Source organism: Pholis gunnellus (assembly GCF_910591455.1).
Source record: "Pholis gunnellus genome assembly, chromosome: 14".
NCBI classification, from domain to species: Eukaryota; Metazoa; Chordata; class Actinopteri; order Perciformes; family Pholidae; genus Pholis; species Pholis gunnellus.
In genome coordinates this window covers 7660339-7680050 of record NC_136541.1, presented here as the reverse complement: position 1 = coordinate 7680050, position 19712 = coordinate 7660339, and the positions used below count along the sequence as shown (strand labels likewise).

At 40.2% G+C, this 19712-nt stretch overlaps 2 protein-coding genes across 2 annotated transcripts; both read right to left on the bottom strand.

Moving 5' to 3' along the window:
• Positions 1 to 547: 547 nt before the first annotated feature.
• On the bottom strand, positions 548 to 3558 carry LOC306706334 (peptidyl-prolyl cis-trans isomerase Fkbp12-like). The gene is made up of 4 exons (XM_079173367.1): positions 3461 to 3558; positions 3314 to 3361; positions 2469 to 2581; positions 548 to 1477 (listed from the first exon to the last, which is right to left on the bottom strand). The coding sequence occupies exons 1-4, from the start codon at positions 3495 to 3497 to the stop codon at positions 1349 to 1351; spliced, it is 327 nt and encodes a 108-aa protein (XP_079029493.1). The 5' UTR covers positions 3498 to 3558; the 3' UTR covers positions 548 to 1348.
• A 1233-nt stretch (positions 3559 to 4791) lies between these two features.
• On the bottom strand, positions 4792 to 19529 carry LOC306706036 (apical endosomal glycoprotein). Its single transcript, XM_079172947.1, has 27 exons — positions 19413 to 19529; positions 19227 to 19305; positions 18972 to 19127; positions 18123 to 18248; positions 17694 to 17909; positions 17498 to 17617; positions 16964 to 17119; positions 16326 to 16414; positions 15362 to 15529; positions 14887 to 15069; positions 14651 to 14759; positions 13970 to 14092; positions 13687 to 13786; positions 13327 to 13486; positions 12376 to 12490; positions 12091 to 12234; positions 11283 to 11470; positions 10773 to 10938; positions 9952 to 10170; positions 9250 to 9428; positions 8369 to 8606; positions 7571 to 7730; positions 7367 to 7481; positions 6512 to 6632; positions 5655 to 5751; positions 5477 to 5552; positions 4792 to 5401 (listed from the first exon to the last, which is right to left on the bottom strand). Exons 1-27 carry the CDS (start codon positions 19515 to 19517, stop codon positions 5300 to 5302), a joined length of 3810 nt encoding a protein of 1269 aa, XP_079029073.1. The 5' UTR covers positions 19518 to 19529; the 3' UTR covers positions 4792 to 5299.
• Positions 19530 to 19712: the final 183 nt, after the last annotated feature.

The following is a 19712-nucleotide window of genomic DNA, read 5'->3' as shown; positions in this document are numbered from 1 at the left end:
TCTGTTCATTTGTCTACATGGAGTAGTTTCACTTTTAAGTACATTTTCATGGCAATACTAATGTGCATTTCGTTAAGTAGCATTTTGGATGCAGTACTTTTGCTTGTAATGGAGTATTTTTACATTGTGGTATTGGTAGGTACCCTACTTTTACTAAAGTAAAACACTTCTTCCACCACTGGGAAGAACTTTAACTGTCTCACGAGCGGTAGGGATAGCTAAGATAGTTTACCTGCTAGCTAATGTGTTTTATTATCAGACGGCTGCATCAGATTCGCTACAATCCACTTGAACACAGAGCAGAATCTAGTTTGACAACAATATAGTTTAGGGGAAAACATTCCTCAAGCCTTACCTGGCGGTCTACCCGAGTCACAGGACACCAAAAACACTTTGATGCATCTGAACTTAAACTCACAGCGTACAAATCTGTAGCACCGCCTGGAAAGAAAAGTTTGATTCTCAGAGAAAAACGAGTACACAAGTGTTTATCAGAACTACTTGTTCAAAGTGTAAATCATGTGAATGTCAATGAATGCCACATTAATATTGTATACTTGTTTTAATGCAAGAATGCAGAACCCACGGAAAATACCCTTTCTCAATGAATAAAGTAAAACATTGCCAAAAGAATTGTCAAGCATGACATAACACAAGGACACTTGAGGCCTTTAACTTGTTATGCCAAAAAGACAAGAATAAAGTTGAGTCAGGATTCAGAATCTGATAAGATGAAAGGCAATACATGGAGGGATGAAAATGAAATCATAAGCCGTTATTGTCTGTAAGACATTCTTTACATTGTGTCAAAGTTCCAGGTCATCAACTGAATGCATCTGTTAGAGAAATACATAATGCAAGAAAGAACAAATAGACTCTTCATTAAAAAGGTGTTTCATACGCATTTTAGACAATAATCATTTCCGCACTATTTTTGGGACATTGGAATAAAAAGGTACGAACAAATTAGATTCATTCTGTGCACATTTAGTGTTAAATGTTCAGATTAGGTGGTCATTCTGTTGGATAGTTTTAAAACACAAAACAACACCAGTCTGTCTAATAATTCCATGATTCATCAGACTAATGTAGAAATGGAGGCCACATGAATCCTGGAAGAAATAAGCTGTACTGTTTCCTTACGTGTCTTTGATCCCGGTGTCATCTCAGCACTAACATTAGCGCCGGGCATGTGTCAAATTTGTCTCAATCATCCCACGGTATGAGAATTCTTTCTACAATAATTTAATCATGTTTATAAATGCTACCGACAGCACCTTTAAATAAACAGCTATTTGTGTCAGAGATGATGATGGCATGAGAAACTGTGAAGAGCGACATTCAACTTTTAAGAAAAACCCAGCAGCTCCACTTCAAAGATGAGAGTGGAGTTTCCTGGAATGACGGGAGGGAATCCTCGAGCACCATACGCATAGTCCGGTGAGCAGGTCAACTTGGCCAACTGGCCAATGGTCATCTGTGAAGGTGAGAGCAAGCTACGTGAAAAACGGTAGTAATGCGGTTCGATATTGAATGGCTGACCCTCTTTTTGGCATCTGTTAAAGGGGTATTCCAGTGATTTAGTAATACAATTACAGCAAGTACCCAATACCAATATAACAGAAGAGGAGGTAAACTTTTAGACCCCAATAAGGGACAAGCTACAAAAACACTGGATACTACATTTCCCACAATGCAAATCAATGGCGTAATTTGTTAGACCCTCCTTGCCTGGTCGACGCTAGGGCTTGGTAATACACATCTTCAAATTATATTAAAATGTCTATCGTTTGTATTTTTTCTTTATCGTTTCTGTTGCGATGTCGGCAATATTTACGTCGTTGGAAACCACTTTACGTTCCGGTTACTTTGGGAAGTGAGAGCTGTTTTTGCAACACGTTTACATCGGTTTATATGACTGTGTTGACTCCAGGTGAAGCTATCTGTGGCTTTCTCTTAGCAAATCTAACGGTCCCAAAGGAGACTCTTAACGCTCGGTTTGTGATCGTTAACGATACATTATTTCTGGTAACAAGATGTGAAGCCATGAGAGTTGACCAACCGGTGTGCACATTTTACTTTGATGAGTGTTTCTACCTTCAGGGTAGCCAAAGCTAGTGGGCTGTCTGCAGATATCAAAGTGAAGACAGGAATACGGGGCGGTGCTTGAATTTAGTTATTCTGCTCAACTGCCTTGAACATTAATGGCTGAAATAATTATAGCACTTCAATAATGCTGTGGTCCTGGCACGTTTTGCAGAGAGAATTTTAAAAATGTAACTAGCCCAGCTTTGGAAAAAAACATTTTAATTTTGCCACGCCCCTAATTCACAGGTTCAATAGTAATCCCCAAGATGTGGAAGCTCATCTGTTCGTATTGCTTTACATGTGCCATAAATGCTGCTGTAGCGGTAATAAAGTATCTATCTATCTAGATGTATAAAAACGTTAGAGGTTAATCTCCTTACCTGAGCTACACCCTCATCCCAAGCACGAATGACTTCACCCTTTCCAATTTGGAATTTGAAGGGCTCTCCTCTGTCCCTGGAGGAGTCAAACTTCTTTCCATTTGTCAGCGTGCCTGTTCAACAACCAAGAAAAAAAAGACCTTTTAAATATATATAAAGCTTGTTGTGAGCAGTTGTCTGTAGATTATCTGGGGTAACCCAGGTCATGATTTTTGGAAAGAATTATTGCTATATTGAGTTTTTCAAATGTGTGGCTTTGAGTGCCATTATAGCCGAGAGAAGACAGACAGACAGACAGACATATATATATATATATATATATAGATATATGTATATATCTAAAACATGACAACTCACACGAAAACAATCTAGACTGATAAACAACACTACATGCAGGAGGACAAATATGCACTTTCACGTTAGCTAAATGAATAAAGGGGAGATTTATATCACCTTTAACGCACCCAAAATGAAGTAAGCTTACAGTTAGCTTAGCACACACACAGGAAACAGTGAGGGCGGCTAACGTTAGGCTGGAGAAATAATTGTTGTTTTGCACTTCAGTGTTTGTACGGATCTAACAAACGAGGTATAGCGTATAAAATGGCGAGCATGTTGGGTGCTGGTTAGCACATGTTTAACTTGGTACGGAGCCAGGCTAGTACTTGTGCTAAGCTACGCTAAGCTAAACTAAGCTAATATAAACGTACAGACATGAGCAGCATCGATTCTCTCATCTAACGACCACCCGTGGGTGTTTGAGTGGGTAACATTTGCTATAGTAAATGCAATGTGGGTGAACTAAACAACCAGTCAGTGTTTAAATAACGTTAGCTATGTATTACCAACGTAGTGCACGGAAACCGTCTGTCCCTTCTGCGGGAAACTGCTTCCTGAAATGAGAAAAATCGTTGGTTAAAAATCGGCTAAGTTTTAAAAAAGAAATTTACTTTAGTTATCGAGTGATTTGGGGGAAAAAATCAATCTGTTACCGTCTCCTGGTCTAATGGTTTCTAGATCTACGCCCATTGTTCTTTCCGTGTAGTCTTCCCTGTCTCTCTCTCGCTCTCTCTCAAGCGTAGAGAAAACAACGTCATCACGTCAGAAAATAACGTAGTCACGGCCGGCGCGTGGGGCGCGCCGCGCGGAAAGGCTCCGCTAGTGGTCGCGGCTCTTGGTGCTGCACCTCTTCAAGACTTCACTGATAAAAGCACGTTTTACTTGACTACGGATTTTACTAAGGACAATTGGCTTTTAAATGCTTTAGAAACAGGTCGTCTTAAAACATCTTCATTTCAGTATATATATTTTGCAGCCAAATCAAATTGTTAACAGGATCAACCTTTGTTTCTTCATAATGAATTGTAATACTTGACAGGGCTTGTATAAAGGTAATAAAGTAGACCATGAATATGATATGAGTTTACAGATAATTATAATCCCTCCTCGGCATCGTGGAGGTTGGTTTATGGCTTTTTGCCGGTTACACCTACAGTCTATGCGGGCATGGAGCGTGTTGTGCACATATATGGTCGCACATAAGAGAATAGTTCAACTAAACTCGCCAGGGTGGAGAGGCATCTTTCCATAGTGTGGGATTGCTTTTACGTGTTTACGTTATTGGCTTTGTAGGTTAGGTATGACTGTTGACTGCAAAATAGTTCAATTAACTGTCTAAAATAATAGTAGAGCATCTCAGGCACCCCCCTCCCTCCTATATCTACACTTGGTTTCGTCCACTCCCACTCCCTTTAGGCAGAACTGTCTTTTCTTATCTTACCGGCTCATACTGATAGAAAAGAAATCCGCACTTTACACACTTGAATATTTACCCGTTTTATGAACCTTACCGGCTCATAACATGTAATTTATTCATTCTGTAGAAAAATGCCCCCAGTATGTGAAAGCTTATTATACATGACATGATTAGATTTGTAATATTGATGCATACATGCACGAGGAGCAGTTTACTGTCACAGTTGGTCGTGGTGGAACTGGTTTAAACTAGTTTGTATACAGTTAGTCAAAGGACATTTTAAATATGTATAACTTTCCAGTAAACTTTTAATGGAGATGTGTAATTTGTTCAAGCTAACCTCTTCTATTTCTGTGGAGAAAAAACATATTACGTGTTTGATGAAACATGTGTTTGATTAACATGAAAACATATTTTTGGGCCTCCAGTTTTTGAGGAATATTTAAAATGGTGTTCTTAAGGTTTTAGAAGTTGTATACATACCGGCCCTGGACATTACAAATTAAATATAATAATTCAATAATGAAAAAAATATTAAGGATATGAAGCTTTAGCTGTACATTTCGATTGTTCATGAGGTTTTTTATTCACATCTTTATTTAAATTGTAACAAACATTTATTAATAAAACTGTTTCAAATCAGAAAGCAGAACAGAAAGACAGCCATCTTTACAACCTACAGTTTCTTCAAACAACATGACTAAAAGCTTTTTGCAAAATAGTTTAGGTATACTCAACAACAACATCAAACAAGCTACAACATGTTTCATTCTTTTTTCTAAAAAAGTTAAAATTTTCAGTGTTCGCTAATCCTCAGTCAAGGGGGTTGTAGGTAAGCAATAAATCTGCTCATGTATTTCTTAATCCACTTGTCACATTTAAAAATAAAGAGTCACTGATACTTTCTCATTTAAATTACATCCTTTGATCTATTATTTTCTCAGCAAAATACCCCACTCACATCAATATTTAATATTCTAAATAACAGAATGGGAATGAAATATCTCCAAGAACACAGGTAAAATTTACAAATTGGTAAATGGGTTATTTGTTTCATTGGAGTTATTAATCTGGACTAAGCATCAGATGAAGCTACTATGGCGTCAGTCACATGTGGAGATGGATTATACAGACGGTTGAAGAAGGAAAAGTCTGATACAGTTCCATGTTGTGTGCCCTGGGAAAAAAAACAATATTTCTTCAAATCATCTATGCTCTGTGAATGCTGGACAAGAAAATCCTGCTTACTTACATCTATTTTGCAGTCAAAGAGGTCAAGCGCAGAGTTCTCTTCAGTTTCGTTGTTATTCATAATTGTCGGCTGATTTCTGAGACACACAAGCAGAAATGTCAGCCGACACCGTAAGGATTCTTACGTGTTTTTGTATACATTATGTAAATTATGTATGTATTTATGAACGACAGTGTACATTGTACTACACGTCCTGTTCAGCATAAAGAGGACGATGGAGATGATGATTCCAGCCAGCATAGTCAGGCCAACAGCCAGACCTGCAGACAACATGTCTGCAGACACAGAAACAGTTGACATCAGCCTAACACTTTGTTCAAACTCTTTCCACTTGCACTAAGGCTTAAACGGCCCTAATTTTGAGCATTTGGATACGGAATTATTTGATTTGGTTGTTCCAACATTTCTTAAATAAGGCTGGTGATATTTTACATTTTTCTTATTGTCATGAAATGAAAAGACCAAAATGAAGAATTCATTCAATTCATCAAGTAATGACTGTGATGTCAAAGCCTGATAAAGCGTATTATTCTGTGCTCCATTGTGGTCCAAAAACATTTAAAAGCACATAAATGAGCTGCATTGTTGCGCTTCGTGTGTCAATCCGACATACACTGTCCTGCTGTCGTAAATAACCAACATACATGTTAATCCGCGGCTGAAAATAGTCCCTAACAAATATTTACTCTTTGCTTAATGTTTGCTAAAAACTACAGTGATCAGGACATTTCTGAAGCTTTTTATAATACAACTTTTCATTTGTGACCCATTTTAAAGATTCAGGTTTGTCAGTAAAAAAAAATGCGCGCGTCTGAAAGCACTGAGAGACGGACAAACGCATTGATGGTTTTGGCCTTTTCATGGGCTTTGTTGACAGTAATAAAAAATGAAATAACACCAAGCTTATACACAATGCAGACAAAATACTGTCTAGATAATGCTGTTAAATTGGGAAAATGTTGTGATAAAGTGTCTAGTTCAACCCATATCAGTGCAAAATACTTTCTACAAGTGCTGAAGAGGGTCTCAAGTTACCATTATTATCCTCAGGCGGGTCAATGGGGGGCCCTGAGTAGCAGCCGCCAGGGAGGATAGTGATATCATCAAGAGCAACATCCCCACCTGAATTGATACCCCGCTGATACACAAACACAAACTGCAACAAAAAATAGAGTTCAAATTCAAAACAGCAATCAGGAAATTCAGAATACACATTAGTAAAATACTGCTGTTATTGTTTAATGTGTGATAATAAAAGTTATCACCATGAAATTGACTACATGTTGCTGTATATTTAAGTTGAATTTAATCAGAAAGATCCAAGTTTTTAGTTTTTTTGTTAGTTTGATTACTTAATATTCAGTAAACTTGTTTAGTCCAGTGGTTCTTAAGCTAGGGGTCGGGCCCCTTCAAAGAGTCACCAGATTAGATGTGGAATAATTTCACCTCTTTCAGCCTCAAACAATTATTCAAATAAAACCCTGTGAGAGGTTTAGAGTGCAAATGTCAACAACTCATAACTCAGATATCTTTGATAAGAAGCTCCAACTGCTTTTTTGTAAAGACCACAAGCCCAAAATGTTGGGAACCTCTGGTTTAATCTTTAAATTTGTATTTCAAAAACACATAGGTGTATTTTATGTAAAATCCTCATTTGAAAAGTGTCGTTGAGAAAAAAGTACAATACTTCCCTCTGAAATGTAAAGAGTAATAGCATAGAGTAGCATAACATAGAAATACTAAAGTAAAGTGCAAGTACCACAGTTAAAGTGCAGTACTTTTTCACCACTAGCAAATACCAAGAGGTCAAACTGAAACAAAAACCCTGAGTTTTTCTTCCTAACACTATCTACATTCATTCTGACGAAATGATCAGAAGCTCATTATTACCCAGAATGCTTCTTTATGTTTAACAGTCACAGTGGCCTCCAGCCACATGTCTCCCTTGTTTCCTGTCTCAATCCACTTCAGAATCCCTTCTTCGTTGTCACCAGCGTGCGTTTTTCTACGAGACAGGACAGCTCAAGTTTAAATGATCCGTGTACAGATCACGTTTAATGTTACAACTCATTAGACATTAATGGCTAAAGTTACCTGTCATTTATGTAGACTCTGAGAGTCCCAACGTGGTTGCCATACATGTGGTACCAGAATGTCAGACAGTGACCTCTGGTGGACGGCTGGAACACTTCACTGATCAAGAAGGACATGTCTCCCCACTCGCCCACTGAGCTGTCCACATATAGATAGAAACCTGGTGGAAACGTGGCATGATCACTCAAAGATAGAGAGAAAGAACTCTTGTATTCATTTCACAACATGGTATGGTCAACATCACTTCAAACTAAACATATGTACAGCTGGTATGCTGCGATAAAGCTACTATCTACTGACTATAAATCCAGTCAGACCTGGTGCTGATGGTTTTAACTGCACCTGTCATACGATACAGATCTGGTGAGGGTGTTTTTTGTTGCTCTCAGATCCATCTCAACTGTGTCCACTTTTAAAAACAAACTGAAAACTTGTCTACTGATGATAATATACTTCGATTAGTTATGTCTGTATCTCTGGTTTGTGTCTGTGGTCTGCATGTGAAGTTTCTTCACTGCATGCATTTGAAGTGCTATATGAATTGATTTGCCATTACCTGTGAGCAAAGAAGTGTACAGTTCATAAGCCCTACTTTACCCCCCATAATACACATTTATATTTTAATAAGGCTGCTGGGAAACTCTTCACTACGATTTTACTGAAGCTTTAGGAAAATGCAGACGTGATGTACAATCAGTGGCATGAAGTTTCTGTAAGTTTCCATAAATCGTATTAAATGACACTCACATCCACTCGGTTCAAACGTGGAATCGCAGATTAACGTGTACGCATTGTTACCGTGTGTCGAGTTGGTGGTGTGGTCAACACTGGGCCCGGTGTTGGGGTTTGGGGAGGCTCCTCTACCGCGGAGCCAGTCCCTCTGGTCCACTCCTCCTCCCAGGTTGCTCCAGCTACACGAGTTACTCTCAAAGTCACAATGTCCAGGAGAAGAACATTGAGTGTCCGTCAGCTGTACATCATCAAAAGCCATGTCTCCCTCCTGGGTGGGGCCAGCCTTCACACCTTCCACCACGATCTGAAACACAAAGCGAGTAACCATGTAAACTGCTTACTTTAAATATCAATATATATATAGTTTAAAAAGGTCAGACCATATTCTAGTTTTATGTCCAGAGGTTTAGAGGTATCAATATACTTAGTACTCATTTTACTCAAGAAACATCCGCAAAGAAAACTATCCACCATCTGTGAAATATTCTGATTTAGTGAGATTTATTAATACATTTGTACTTTGGGTGATCTCACCCTTTAAAAGACATTTACACTTTACAGGTTTCCATACAATTGTGTGCTTAAACAACATGGAAAAATAATGATATTCTGATTTACCTCCATGTACACAGATCCTTTACTTTAATAAATTATACCAAGACAACTTTGTTACAAGTAGAAGTCCTGCATTCAAAATGTTACTTTATTATCAGATGATTCAGATTATTCTTAGGAAAAAGTATCAAGTTGAAGCTTTCCTCTGAAATATAGTGTAGTTAAAGTAAATAGTGGCACCAAATTGAAAGCAAAGTACATGTGGCTCAACATTTTACTAAAGTACAGTTACAGTACTTGAGTGAATGTACTTTCCACTATTGTCCGTGTATATCTCTTTTCCCCAAAGCGTATTACTACCTGACTGTCTCGGGCAGATCCGTGTGACTCACCCTGTAAGGCTGGACCCGGGGCAGAAGTGACGCATGGGCGAACCTCCAGAGCCGACCCTGGTCTCCTGTCTGAGAGAAAATCAGAGCTTGCTTCCCTTCTTCACTCTGCTGGTAAACGTTGAGCAGCCCCATTCCTTTGCCATACATGTGGTACCACAGCTGCACACAAGCTCCTTTGCCTGAAGGGCCAGAAGAAAGAAAACCAGATCACAGACCGCTTAGATGTCCAGATATTATAGCATTGAGTACTTGAGATTTTTACAGTAAGGTATTAGTACTTTAAGTAAAAGATCGCAACATTTCCTCCAATACCACAGAAGAAAAGTATGAGCAAATAATCATCATCATTATAATGAATGAATACATTATAAATTGAATACTAAAAGGCTCATTTATTGGTCAGAGAAAGGAAATCCTAGGGTCCAATCACAATGTATTCAAACGTCTTAAATCAGGTGTGTTCTCTATCAAGACATTCAACTAAATGTTTGTTCCTGGAAGTGACTCAGTGTGTAGAGGAGTGCACGGTCTACATAAAATATTGAGATGTACAAAAAAAAGTGACCGCTGAGAGCCTATTGTCAATTTAGTTAAAGTTCAGTAATTGTAGGAAAACAAGAGTAGAACCAAACTATGGCAGCATAATGTTGATGTTAGCTTGTGGATTGCAAAGGAAATAACACACACACACGACTGCCTCACCTGCAGGGTACAGTGGTGAAGACATTTTAGCTGTCTGTCCCGCACTGTCGGCAGCAGAGGAGGACAGGTAGTAGTAATGGCCTGTGAGTGTGTTGGTGGTGTGGTCGCTGTCCGGCCCAGTGTTGGGGTTGTGGCTGGAGCCCGACTGTCTGACCCAGTCAAAGTCATCGGTGGTCTGCTGCTGCCAGTTACAGCTCCCCTCCTCGAAGTCACACAAATCTACAGGGTAATGTTTTGGAAAGGATTGTAAAAAGTATGCATACCCTTTGCAAAGAATAGAAACGGTAACTCAAAGTCTATTGCTAAAACACTGTGTATGGGAGTCAGTCTAAGTGGGATGTTAAACAGGGACGTAACAGGAGGTTACTGGCAGTGCTTTAAAAAAAAAAAATCTTGCATTTGTGACTTTGTTTTCCTGTTTTCCTTGTGGACCTTGAAAGTGCTTGACTTATCCATTAAATGTAGGTGTATCAAGACATTCCTATCACCCAAGATTTGATCACATAAATGTGCCGACAACAACTACATGAATGAGAGATGAGGAGGGAGCGGGGCAACATTTCCCCCCTCCAACATCTTTTTTTCGTGTGCAGGGCTATTAGAGCCAGTAAATGAGGAAGATATGGTTGCGTGGATGTGACTCACTGGGGAGAGACAATGATCTTTGAAAATGTGCCATTACTCCTTTTCCTGGCTATTCTACTCAATCTTTTACATAATGAATCACTTTTAAGTGAAGAACAGACTTGAGAATTCCAGTCTAAACTGAACCAAAATGTCAAATGTTGTTTGTTTTTCTGGGACTCTTCAGCTTTTATTACCAGAGGCAGGACATGGTCCGCTGATGAGGGAGATGTCATCGATGGCTAGGTCTCCTGCTTCTCCCCCCACTGTAGCCTCCAGAATCACTTGGTGAACTTTCTGCAAGCTCACGTGGCTCTGCACCAGCAGCCACTCATCCCCTTGATTTCCTGATTTTTGCCACACCTACAGGAAAGACAGGAGGCTGATTCACTCGTCACAATGAGGATGTGAGGAGGTTTTTGCAACATCGTGGTATGCGCTGAAACTGTGCAGCTTGCACTCACTATACAATGCATTCATGCTATTTTGCAATCAGCATTTCACAACTACGTGAAAAGTATAATAACAGAGAGAAAACCCAGTGGGAGCAGTCACAAATATTTCTCAATCAACCGTTTTTCTAACATTGTAGTAAAGGGAAGTGAGGTGTCCAGACTCAAAAAAAGTGTCCTTCTCTGACCTTATCTCTATGCTTGTTGGAACATACAATAAACTGAGAAAACTACAAATTGCATAAATCTTTTTACCAATGTTTTTGTCAAGGGATCAGTTGTTTGTAGAAGCATCCTCAAGGAGCCGGCAGTAGATCCGAACATGTGGTACCAAAATGTGAAACAGTATCCTTGTTCACCAGCAGGTGGCAGCATCAAGGACTTCAGCTGGGCCATATTTCCCTTCACACTTGGTCGGGAACTTTTGATGTAAATGTATTTTCCTGTAAAACAACAGAACCATTAATACTAAAGCTTTCTGGCTTTTGACGCCCTGACACAACAAGACATGTGAACTTGTAACTCCTCGTCGTAGGTTGTATAAATCTATGAGCTGAGAGGAATTCAAGCAAAGAGGGATTTTCATTTGAAAATCAAAAGAATCACAAAAGATTAAAAAAAAAGACAAGATTAGAGAAAATGGGGGGGGGGGGGGGGGGGTAGAATTTACTTTTCTTGTAACCCCAGGTTGAGAAACACCTTATTGTCATCAATTTAAAGACAGATTTTTACAAGAAGTTATGACGTAATCTTCCTCCCGCAAATAAAAACATGAATTCATAAGAAATAAAAATGCACCGCTGTTATTCCTGTTATTCCTGTTTTCTGTCTTAATGACTCTTCTCTCTTCTTGTGACTTCTTGTGAATTTCCAGTACTTGTCACTTGAAGCCACAGTAACTGTAAACGTTACCAAAGCCGTCTTCAAAGAAAAATTCCCAGCACAGGCATTAATGTTCTTTTTGTAACAAAAGTAACTAATAAGCGCAAAACACCACTATCCATTTATTAGAATAATGTTGTAGGACACTACTTGTCGAAAGGAGGTGTGGAATAAAAGGGACCTTTGCCGGTAGTGTGGTCTCCTGCAGGCCCAGTGTTGGGGGTTTCAGTGGGACCAGACCTGCTGAGCCAGTCCAGCTCATCTTCAGCCCCCTGAACCCAAACACACAGACCGACTTCAAAAGAACAGCCACAGGCAGACAGAGCTGAGGAGGGAAACATAGTTTAAAGAGTAGCCAGCTTTTCGTCCTCAGTGCTCTCTAGTTTTTTTAACAAAGTAATGATTCATACCACTACTACTCATGTCCAATACATTTACATGTAATGTTGATGGAAACCTTACTTACCGGGTGGTTGGTAGGATCTTTCACAGTTTATAAAAGAGATATCATCCACGGCAACAATGTAATCTCCAGAAGTCGTGTCCGTCTGAATCACTTGATTCATGCCGCTGAACCAAACCTGACAATAGAAATCATTACTTTTGTGCTTTTGAAAGATTAGTGTCCTCCACAACAAGGGACACATTGTCCTTACACTTACTGCATGACCATATATAAAATGTAACCCAGTTTCCAACATTTACACACTATCCTGCACACCCTAAACTACTGATAATCACATCCCATACCCTTTTTATGTTATGTAATCTATTCTATTTACTATTAATAAATTCCTTTGTTTAACCTTTGAAAATGATGTGTCTGCCTCGGCCACATGAGCCAGGCAGTGACAGTAATATGTATTAAAAGTAAATTTGGATATACAGTATTCACAATCATATTTAGCCAACCAATACAAATGTAATAACAGGATTGCACATACTAGGGTTTTTTTTTATCACATTCAGATATACTGCATATGATAAATACAGTATACTATACAGAAATATCTTTACCCTCTACAAAAGTAGCATTACTTGACATATTCTGCAATACAACCGTTCCACAACATGTTGTACATATATTCACTTTCAAATGTATGTTTCTGTATGAGATCTCCATTCATTGTGAATATACAGATGATGTCTCAGTGAGGTGTTGGACCAACACAAGCTGCCCAGACAGTCAACCTTCTCCATTGGTATTGAATTGGATTGAAACGTGGCGATTCACATTATTTTCATTGTCGTCAAACCGTGCAGTGAACCCTCGTGCTCTGTATGCAAGCTTCTTCATTCATAATGTTCCTGTATTCATTTAAGAGTTTGTTTTCTTTAATATGTCACTCTTGCGTATGCCTCTTTCACGAGGATTAAAACTTAACTGTTTAACTGTTCAGTGGATACCTTACCACACCTTATACGGCTGCTGGTGCAGGCCTACAGGCAGATGCTCTGGGGGCCAATGGGAGAGAGTGTTGTGACTGCGTGACCACAGGATTGCTTCACTCCCCTCAGCTTGCTGCATAAGCACTCTGAGTGACCCAGAAGTCTCTGCACTGATGTGGAAGTGAAACCTGCGTTTAGGAAAGAAGGAAGGAAGAAGGGGAGAGCGTTGGATTGGGAAGAGAATTGCGTGGTAGAAAGACGAGGGTGGTGAGGAACATTGAGCAATTCATACTTTAAATATTCAACTCTGGATCAAAACAAATATTTCACAGACATTAGGGATGATAATAAGAGAAACGTGGCCATCAATATAGTGGCTATCGCTTACAGAATCTGGCAGTAGGGGGACGAAGGGGGGAGTGGGGGACTTTGGAGTCGGGCTTCAGTCTGTGTGGACCCCTGACTGAAATTCAGTCTCATGTAGTAGCCTGAGAACGAGAGAAAACATCCTGAATCAAAAGAGTTGACTCCTAAACATGTAGGTAGTGGAGTGTAGTTACGATTATTTCAGGATCGTGTCATCTGATGTCATGTTATCCTTTGAATTCTTGTCCTGTGGTTCCATTGAAGTCAATAACCTATTCAATAAGTCAATAAGCCCCTAGAGTCACCTGTCTCTGTAGTGTGATCAGTGGGTGGCTCTGTGTCGTTACTGGCTTTCTGTCTCTGCCACCTGCTCTGTCCAACACTGGTGTCCGTCCATCGGCACTGGTCACTCTCAAATGTGCACCGGCCTGAAAGTTTGAGACAAGGCGTGAGAAAGACCGCTGGGAAAAAAGGAGGTGAATAAGACTTGGTCTTGTGGTTGAGTACGCTCTGTGAGTAAACAGTATCATCCTTTTTCCTTAAATGGTAATCGTTTCTCTTATGTTTGAAAAAAAACACAACCATCATCACAACTTGCATATACCTTATACATACAAAAGTTGATGTTGCAAAACTGGAACATGCAACTAATCAGGTTATCTGATATTTGAACATATAAAAGGTCAAAATGTGAAATGAAATGACATAAAACTACTTCTTCACCTTCCTAATCATTTTAGTCACTACGCATTGCATCTGGCAGGAAAACCTCAGTGATCACATGACTCATTTTCTGCACAGTAATTTTGATCCACATGCTCAATTTATCTCGTTCTCCCCACTTAAAAGAATGAGACTGAGTAACCACCCTATTTTAAATCTAGTAGCCTGGTAATGAATCAACCCGAATAAAAAAAGAATTGTTATCGTACAACATTGTACTTTTCTGCTGACAGAATGATAAAAGCATTTGTCAGTCGGCTCACCACAACCATCCTCGTCCTCCCCCTGCGGGCAGTCTGGATGATAATCGCACTGTAGAGTTGCCAGAATACACACTTTTCTAGCTGATCGCCAGCAGAAAAACTCATTATCCTGCAACACCAAAGAAAGAGAACAGCGGCTCTGGATTATACAGGTTTAAAAACGTGTTTAATGGATTACTTTACGTTTCACAGAATTTACCTTTGCAGGCATGAACTTATTTTGTCAAGTAGTTTACCTGACAGGGGAGGGTTGGTGCAGTTGAGGCTGGAGTGTTGGAGGATATAGGTGGGGCGGAGGTGGAGGGTGGGTCAGGCAGTTTGTTGTTGTCAGGGTCAAATAGACACTCCCTTGAGAAAGAGATGTCGTCCAGCGCAACCAGCCCTCTGAGACCATCACCTGGCTCATATCTGAAGACAATCTGTGAAGGAGACAATCTTTCAAAAATCAGAGTTATGGCCAACAACGTGTTTTGCGAGGCCACAGTGACCTTTGACACGTAAATGCGTCACATCAGGCTCTAGAAACTTATCATGGGCCATTTCTAAAAAAACATTTTATGACATTTTAAAGACCAGGGGTGTCGCGATATACCTGCAAAATGAATGATTGATATCATCTAAATAATACACATATGATAATATCGAGTTAACAAATCATTTTCATACATGAGGAGCTGGTTGACTGGAGCTCCCAACTGTCTCCTCACTGACCTTGCTACTGACTGAGGAGGAGAACGTGACCTCTGCCCTCTGCCAGCTGTAGCTGTGCGAGTTTTCCCTGAGCCATAACGCAGCGTCGTCACTACCAGACTGCAGCGTCCTGGACCAGGCTGTGAGTCCGGCTGTAGCATCATCCAGGCTGAAGTAGAAGAATCTCACCTACGTGGATACAATAGGAGTCATCACAGTAAAGGGATGTACAGAAAAAAGGAGGCCATGATGTGCTTTAAAAATAATTAAATCACTTGCTTTTATCTAAGTACGCTGAACAGTTTTATGAACTGTGATCAACCTGTAATGTACTGTGGAACAGAGATAACCAAGAGATAGATAATAAGAGCTACAAACACACAAAGCAGCAGCCAGGTCTTACTGTAATATACTCAGAAGCCTTCAGAGGTTTCTATTTGTGCTGTGCCAGATAAGTAAAGCAAAAAATACAGAGATTGAAACACATTCCCACTAGCTTCACCTGTACTTTGTGTTTAGTGCTAATTAGCAAAGTTTAGCATGTTGACACGCTATACTAAGATGGTGAACATGGTAAACATGACCTGCTATTTAGCATGTCAGCATTCTTAGTTTGGCTTGTCACTACATCCATCCATCCATCCATTAACCTCCGCTTATCCGGGGTCGGGTCGCGGTGACAGCAGGCCAAGCGGGCTGACCCAGACTTCCCTCTCGCCCGCAACATTTTCCAGCTCATACTGGGGGATCCCGAGGCGTTCCCAGGCCAGCTGGGAGATATAATCCCTCCAGCGTGTTCTGGGTCTTCCCCGGGGTCTCCTCCCAGTTGGACGTGCCCGGAGGCGTCCAGGAGGCATCCTAATTAGATGCCCGAACCACCTCAGCTGACTCCTTTTGATGCGAAGGAGTCGCGGCTCGACTCCAAGTTCCCTCCTGATGTCACTACATTACTTCTTCAAATGCACCCATGTACATGTATACTCACAGTGCAGTTGGAGCTGGGTAGTAAAGTTTTGGAGAGAGTCTCTGATGTCTGGCCGTTCCCAGCCAGATTCCCAGGGACGACATAGTGACCTGGAACAGTTATGGAGCAGTTATATCCAAATTGCATTTCAGTCTACCCGACTCAAAGATTTTCAAATATAGGCTTAGGAACCAAACTATTCGTACAGATCATATCCGACTATAATTGACCCTGAACACAAGTAAGCGCATTCACACACACGCATACACACATACACACACACACGTGCTTACTTCACACGTTTTTTTTGATTTTATGTTTGCTTGTTTGTTTACTTTTGTTAAATATATGTCTTTTGCATTTGCTTATAATGTTTACTGGGGTGAGATTCCTCCTATAAACTCTGTGTTTTTTTAATTATTAAATCTCACTTGTACAACTTGCTTCTTTTCTCTTGTTGTTGTGTTTCTGCCGATTTGTTTTATTGTGTAAACAATCACATCTCAAATCTCAAACTTGTTAGACAATACAATGGGAAGCTCAAGTATAGCATTACTGATTACAAAAGAAAATAAACTAAAGGACATTAACCATCTAGCGAGTTATTCAGAGAACCATGAGGATTGTCTCCATGCCAAGCAGCTCAGAGAGTCTAATACCTGCATCAGAGTTTTGGGTGTGATCCCTGGAAGGCCCATGTTTGGGCCAGGCTTCCTGTCCTTTGTGGTGTGTCCACGCAGCTACAGCTGTCTCACTTTCCTCCCAGAAACAAAGGCCTTGTTCAAAGCTGCAGCGCTCAACAACACCCTGTTGCTCTGCAGGTAAAAGGGAGACAAGTTATAAACTGCTGCTCAAGAACAACAACCTGTGAATGTGGGGCTAATAAAGCATACAAGACGTCTAATATGAAGATAAAGTACAATGCATACCGATGTCGGCCTTATGTTAATAAAATAACACAGAAATGATGTGAAAGAAAACACAGAAATGTATCTTTCAGGGAAAGTATTTAAATACAAACACACACCCCTGTTAAGATATACAATTTATCTTACTCAATGTCAAAATGTACATTTAAACCTTCAACGGAAATTATGAAACAATGTTCAGGAAAAGGGGAAGCACACAGGGAGTGCCTGTACGAATTTACCGCACCAGTATTACTAACGCATTTAACATGAGTGATATCTCACCACAGTCGTTCTCGTCAGACCAGTCCCCACAGTCATCGCTGAAGTCACACACCTGGTTGTGCTCCACACACGCACCGTTGTTGCACACAAACATATTCTCTGGACACAAGGGTTGGGGCTCTGAGAAGGAAACCAAAACACATTTAATGAAAAAAAAGAAGTTGCCAGCTGTGTGCAGGTAGAGCGGGTTGCCTACCAGGCAGGGTGCAGTTGGTGAAACCGATGTCATCAATGGCAACGTGTCCAGGCCTGGTGAAGGTCCTGGAGGCTTCAAACAGGATCGTGAAGTCCCGAGGAACTCGACCAACCGTTACCTCACCGTGATGCCACGAATCTCCATGGTCACCAGATAGCCACCACAGCGCAGTGGTCCTGGAGCCCTCATTTAGCAGCACATTCAGCGTCTTTATGTCTGTAACAATGTACAGATTAAAGACTGCATGCAGACTCTGTTTGTAGTTTTTTTTTGTTTCTTTACTATCACTATGCGCTTTGTCATGTCAGATGTGCAGAATTTGAGTCCAAGACCAATTTCCCTTCGGGTGCTATAAAGTGTATCGTAGAAGAGCGCAAGAACATGTGATAATAATGTCTGCACAAACACACTTGAATATTTAAAACATACCCTCTCCTTTCGTGTTGTAGTAGAAGTGTAGTGTGCAGGTGGCGCTGGCCTGTTTCATGGTGGGACTCTGCACAGCAGCAGGTCTCACTGTATCTCCTCGCTCATGCTCCACAGCCATGTACCAACCTGGAACAACCAAAATAGAAGATTTGCATTTTAAACATAATAAACCTCCTGCATTTTCAGTTTTAATTAAATTTAGTATGTTAGTAAGGAAGTGATACAATGTTTTTATGCAGTTTTTCTTGCTCTGGGGGACTGATGATTTATTTTTGCCAGGGAGGCACCATGACCCATGGACTTCCCCCCTCTTGTGATACTCCTTTTCAGAGGTTGAGGCAGTATAGGGACAGAAGTTGGTGCAAAATTGAAATTTGCATTATATTTGTAGGTGTGATGACAGTTGACCAAACAGCATAGTTCAATTAAAAAAATCACAGAGGTGTAGATTAAATGTTTAGCATAGTCATTAAAATCAAGGAACCCAAGCCAGAACAAAACAAGGATGTGGATGTAGAAACACTACAGCCAACATTGCTACCATACATACTATGAAAGGGGAAACAGTTTCCGCTTGTTCAGCATATTTGCGCATTCAGTTTATTGTACCCTTAAAAACAATTCTCATTATAATACCCAAAATATCTTTTTATAACCAGAAAGGTTTGATTAAAATGGTTAAAAGATCTTGCTGTACAACTTTTTTTGTTAACCATGAAAGATAATTGTTTATTCTATGATTTGACTCTCAGCCAGTCTGTCCCGTCAGTGTGCTCTGAGCAGCTGTATAAGCGGTCCAGATGCAGATAACCTGAAGACAGAAGAAGAGGGGTTGCTGTGTAGCCATACCCAGTTCAGTGCTCACGGTGTTGTCCACAGAGGGTCCGGTGTTCCCAGTGGCATTCCTTCCTCTCACCCACCGACACTGGCCAGAACTGATGTCCTCCCAGCCACATGTTCCATTTTCAAATGAGCAACCCACAAATTCCAAATTTGTTTCATTTACTGAAAAAAAAGAAAGAAAAGTGTTCAGTTATTTTTTTATATAAACATCATCAAACATACTTCAGTCATTAGCTTTAGAAATTAAGGAAATATCAGCACCTTGACAAGGGCCTGGTGTGACACTGATGTCATCGATGGCAATAAATCCTACGTTGTTAGTCTCTGCTTCGATCAGCAGCTGAGCATGAGGTCGTTGAGGGAATCAGTGAATATCATTGATAAAATATCCATTCTTTCTCTTATTATTATTGCTATTTTTTTACCACTCGGCTTCTTTTGGATTACCTGGAAAGGTTTGAACTTCTCTACAGACTGAGAGAACCTGGTCCAGCCGCGTCCACTGGCGTTACTGTTGAACACCAGATCGTCCTCCAACGGCCCTGAACGCATGTATACCTTCAACGTCCCAGAGTCACTGACAAAAAACAGACAAATGTTGTGTTTTTGTTTGGTATGTGAAAACATCTTCAGTCAGTTTAACCAAAAGGTGTTTCTTCAGTATCTTTGCAAAGACTTGTATCAGTGTTATAAAAGGGAATGCTAATTTGTAAACTATTCCTTGTTTCATTTGGCTAATTTGACTGT

What these genes read in the sequence shown, in the direction of transcription:
- LOC306706334 (XM_079173367.1), bottom strand. Translation starts at nt 3,497, where the DNA reads ATGGGCGTAGATCTAGAAACCATTAGACCAGGAGACG. An exon ending in GGTTTCCGTGCACTACGTTG is followed by an intron (nt 2,582 to 3,313) that starts GTAATACATAGC and finishes GTTGTTGAACAG; the next exon opens with GCACGCTGACAAATGGAAAG. An exon ending in GGGATGAGGGTGTAGCTCAG is followed by an intron (nt 1,478 to 2,468) that starts GTAAGGAGATTA and finishes TCACCTTCACAG; the next exon opens with ATGACCATTGGCCAGTTGGC.
- LOC306706036 (XM_079172947.1), bottom strand. Translation starts at nt 19,517, where the DNA reads ATGCGTTCAGGGCCGTTGGAGGACGATCTGGTGTTCAACAGTAACGCC. An exon ending in CACCAACTGCACCCTGCCTG is followed by an intron (nt 17,618 to 17,693) that starts GTAGGCAACCCG and finishes TTTCCTTCTCAG; the next exon opens with AGCCCCAACCCTTGTGTCCA. An exon ending in CGGACCATGTCCTGCCTCTG is followed by an intron (nt 10,171 to 10,772) that starts GTAATAAAAGCT and finishes ATTACCCTGTAG; the next exon opens with ATTTGTGTGACTTCGAGGAG.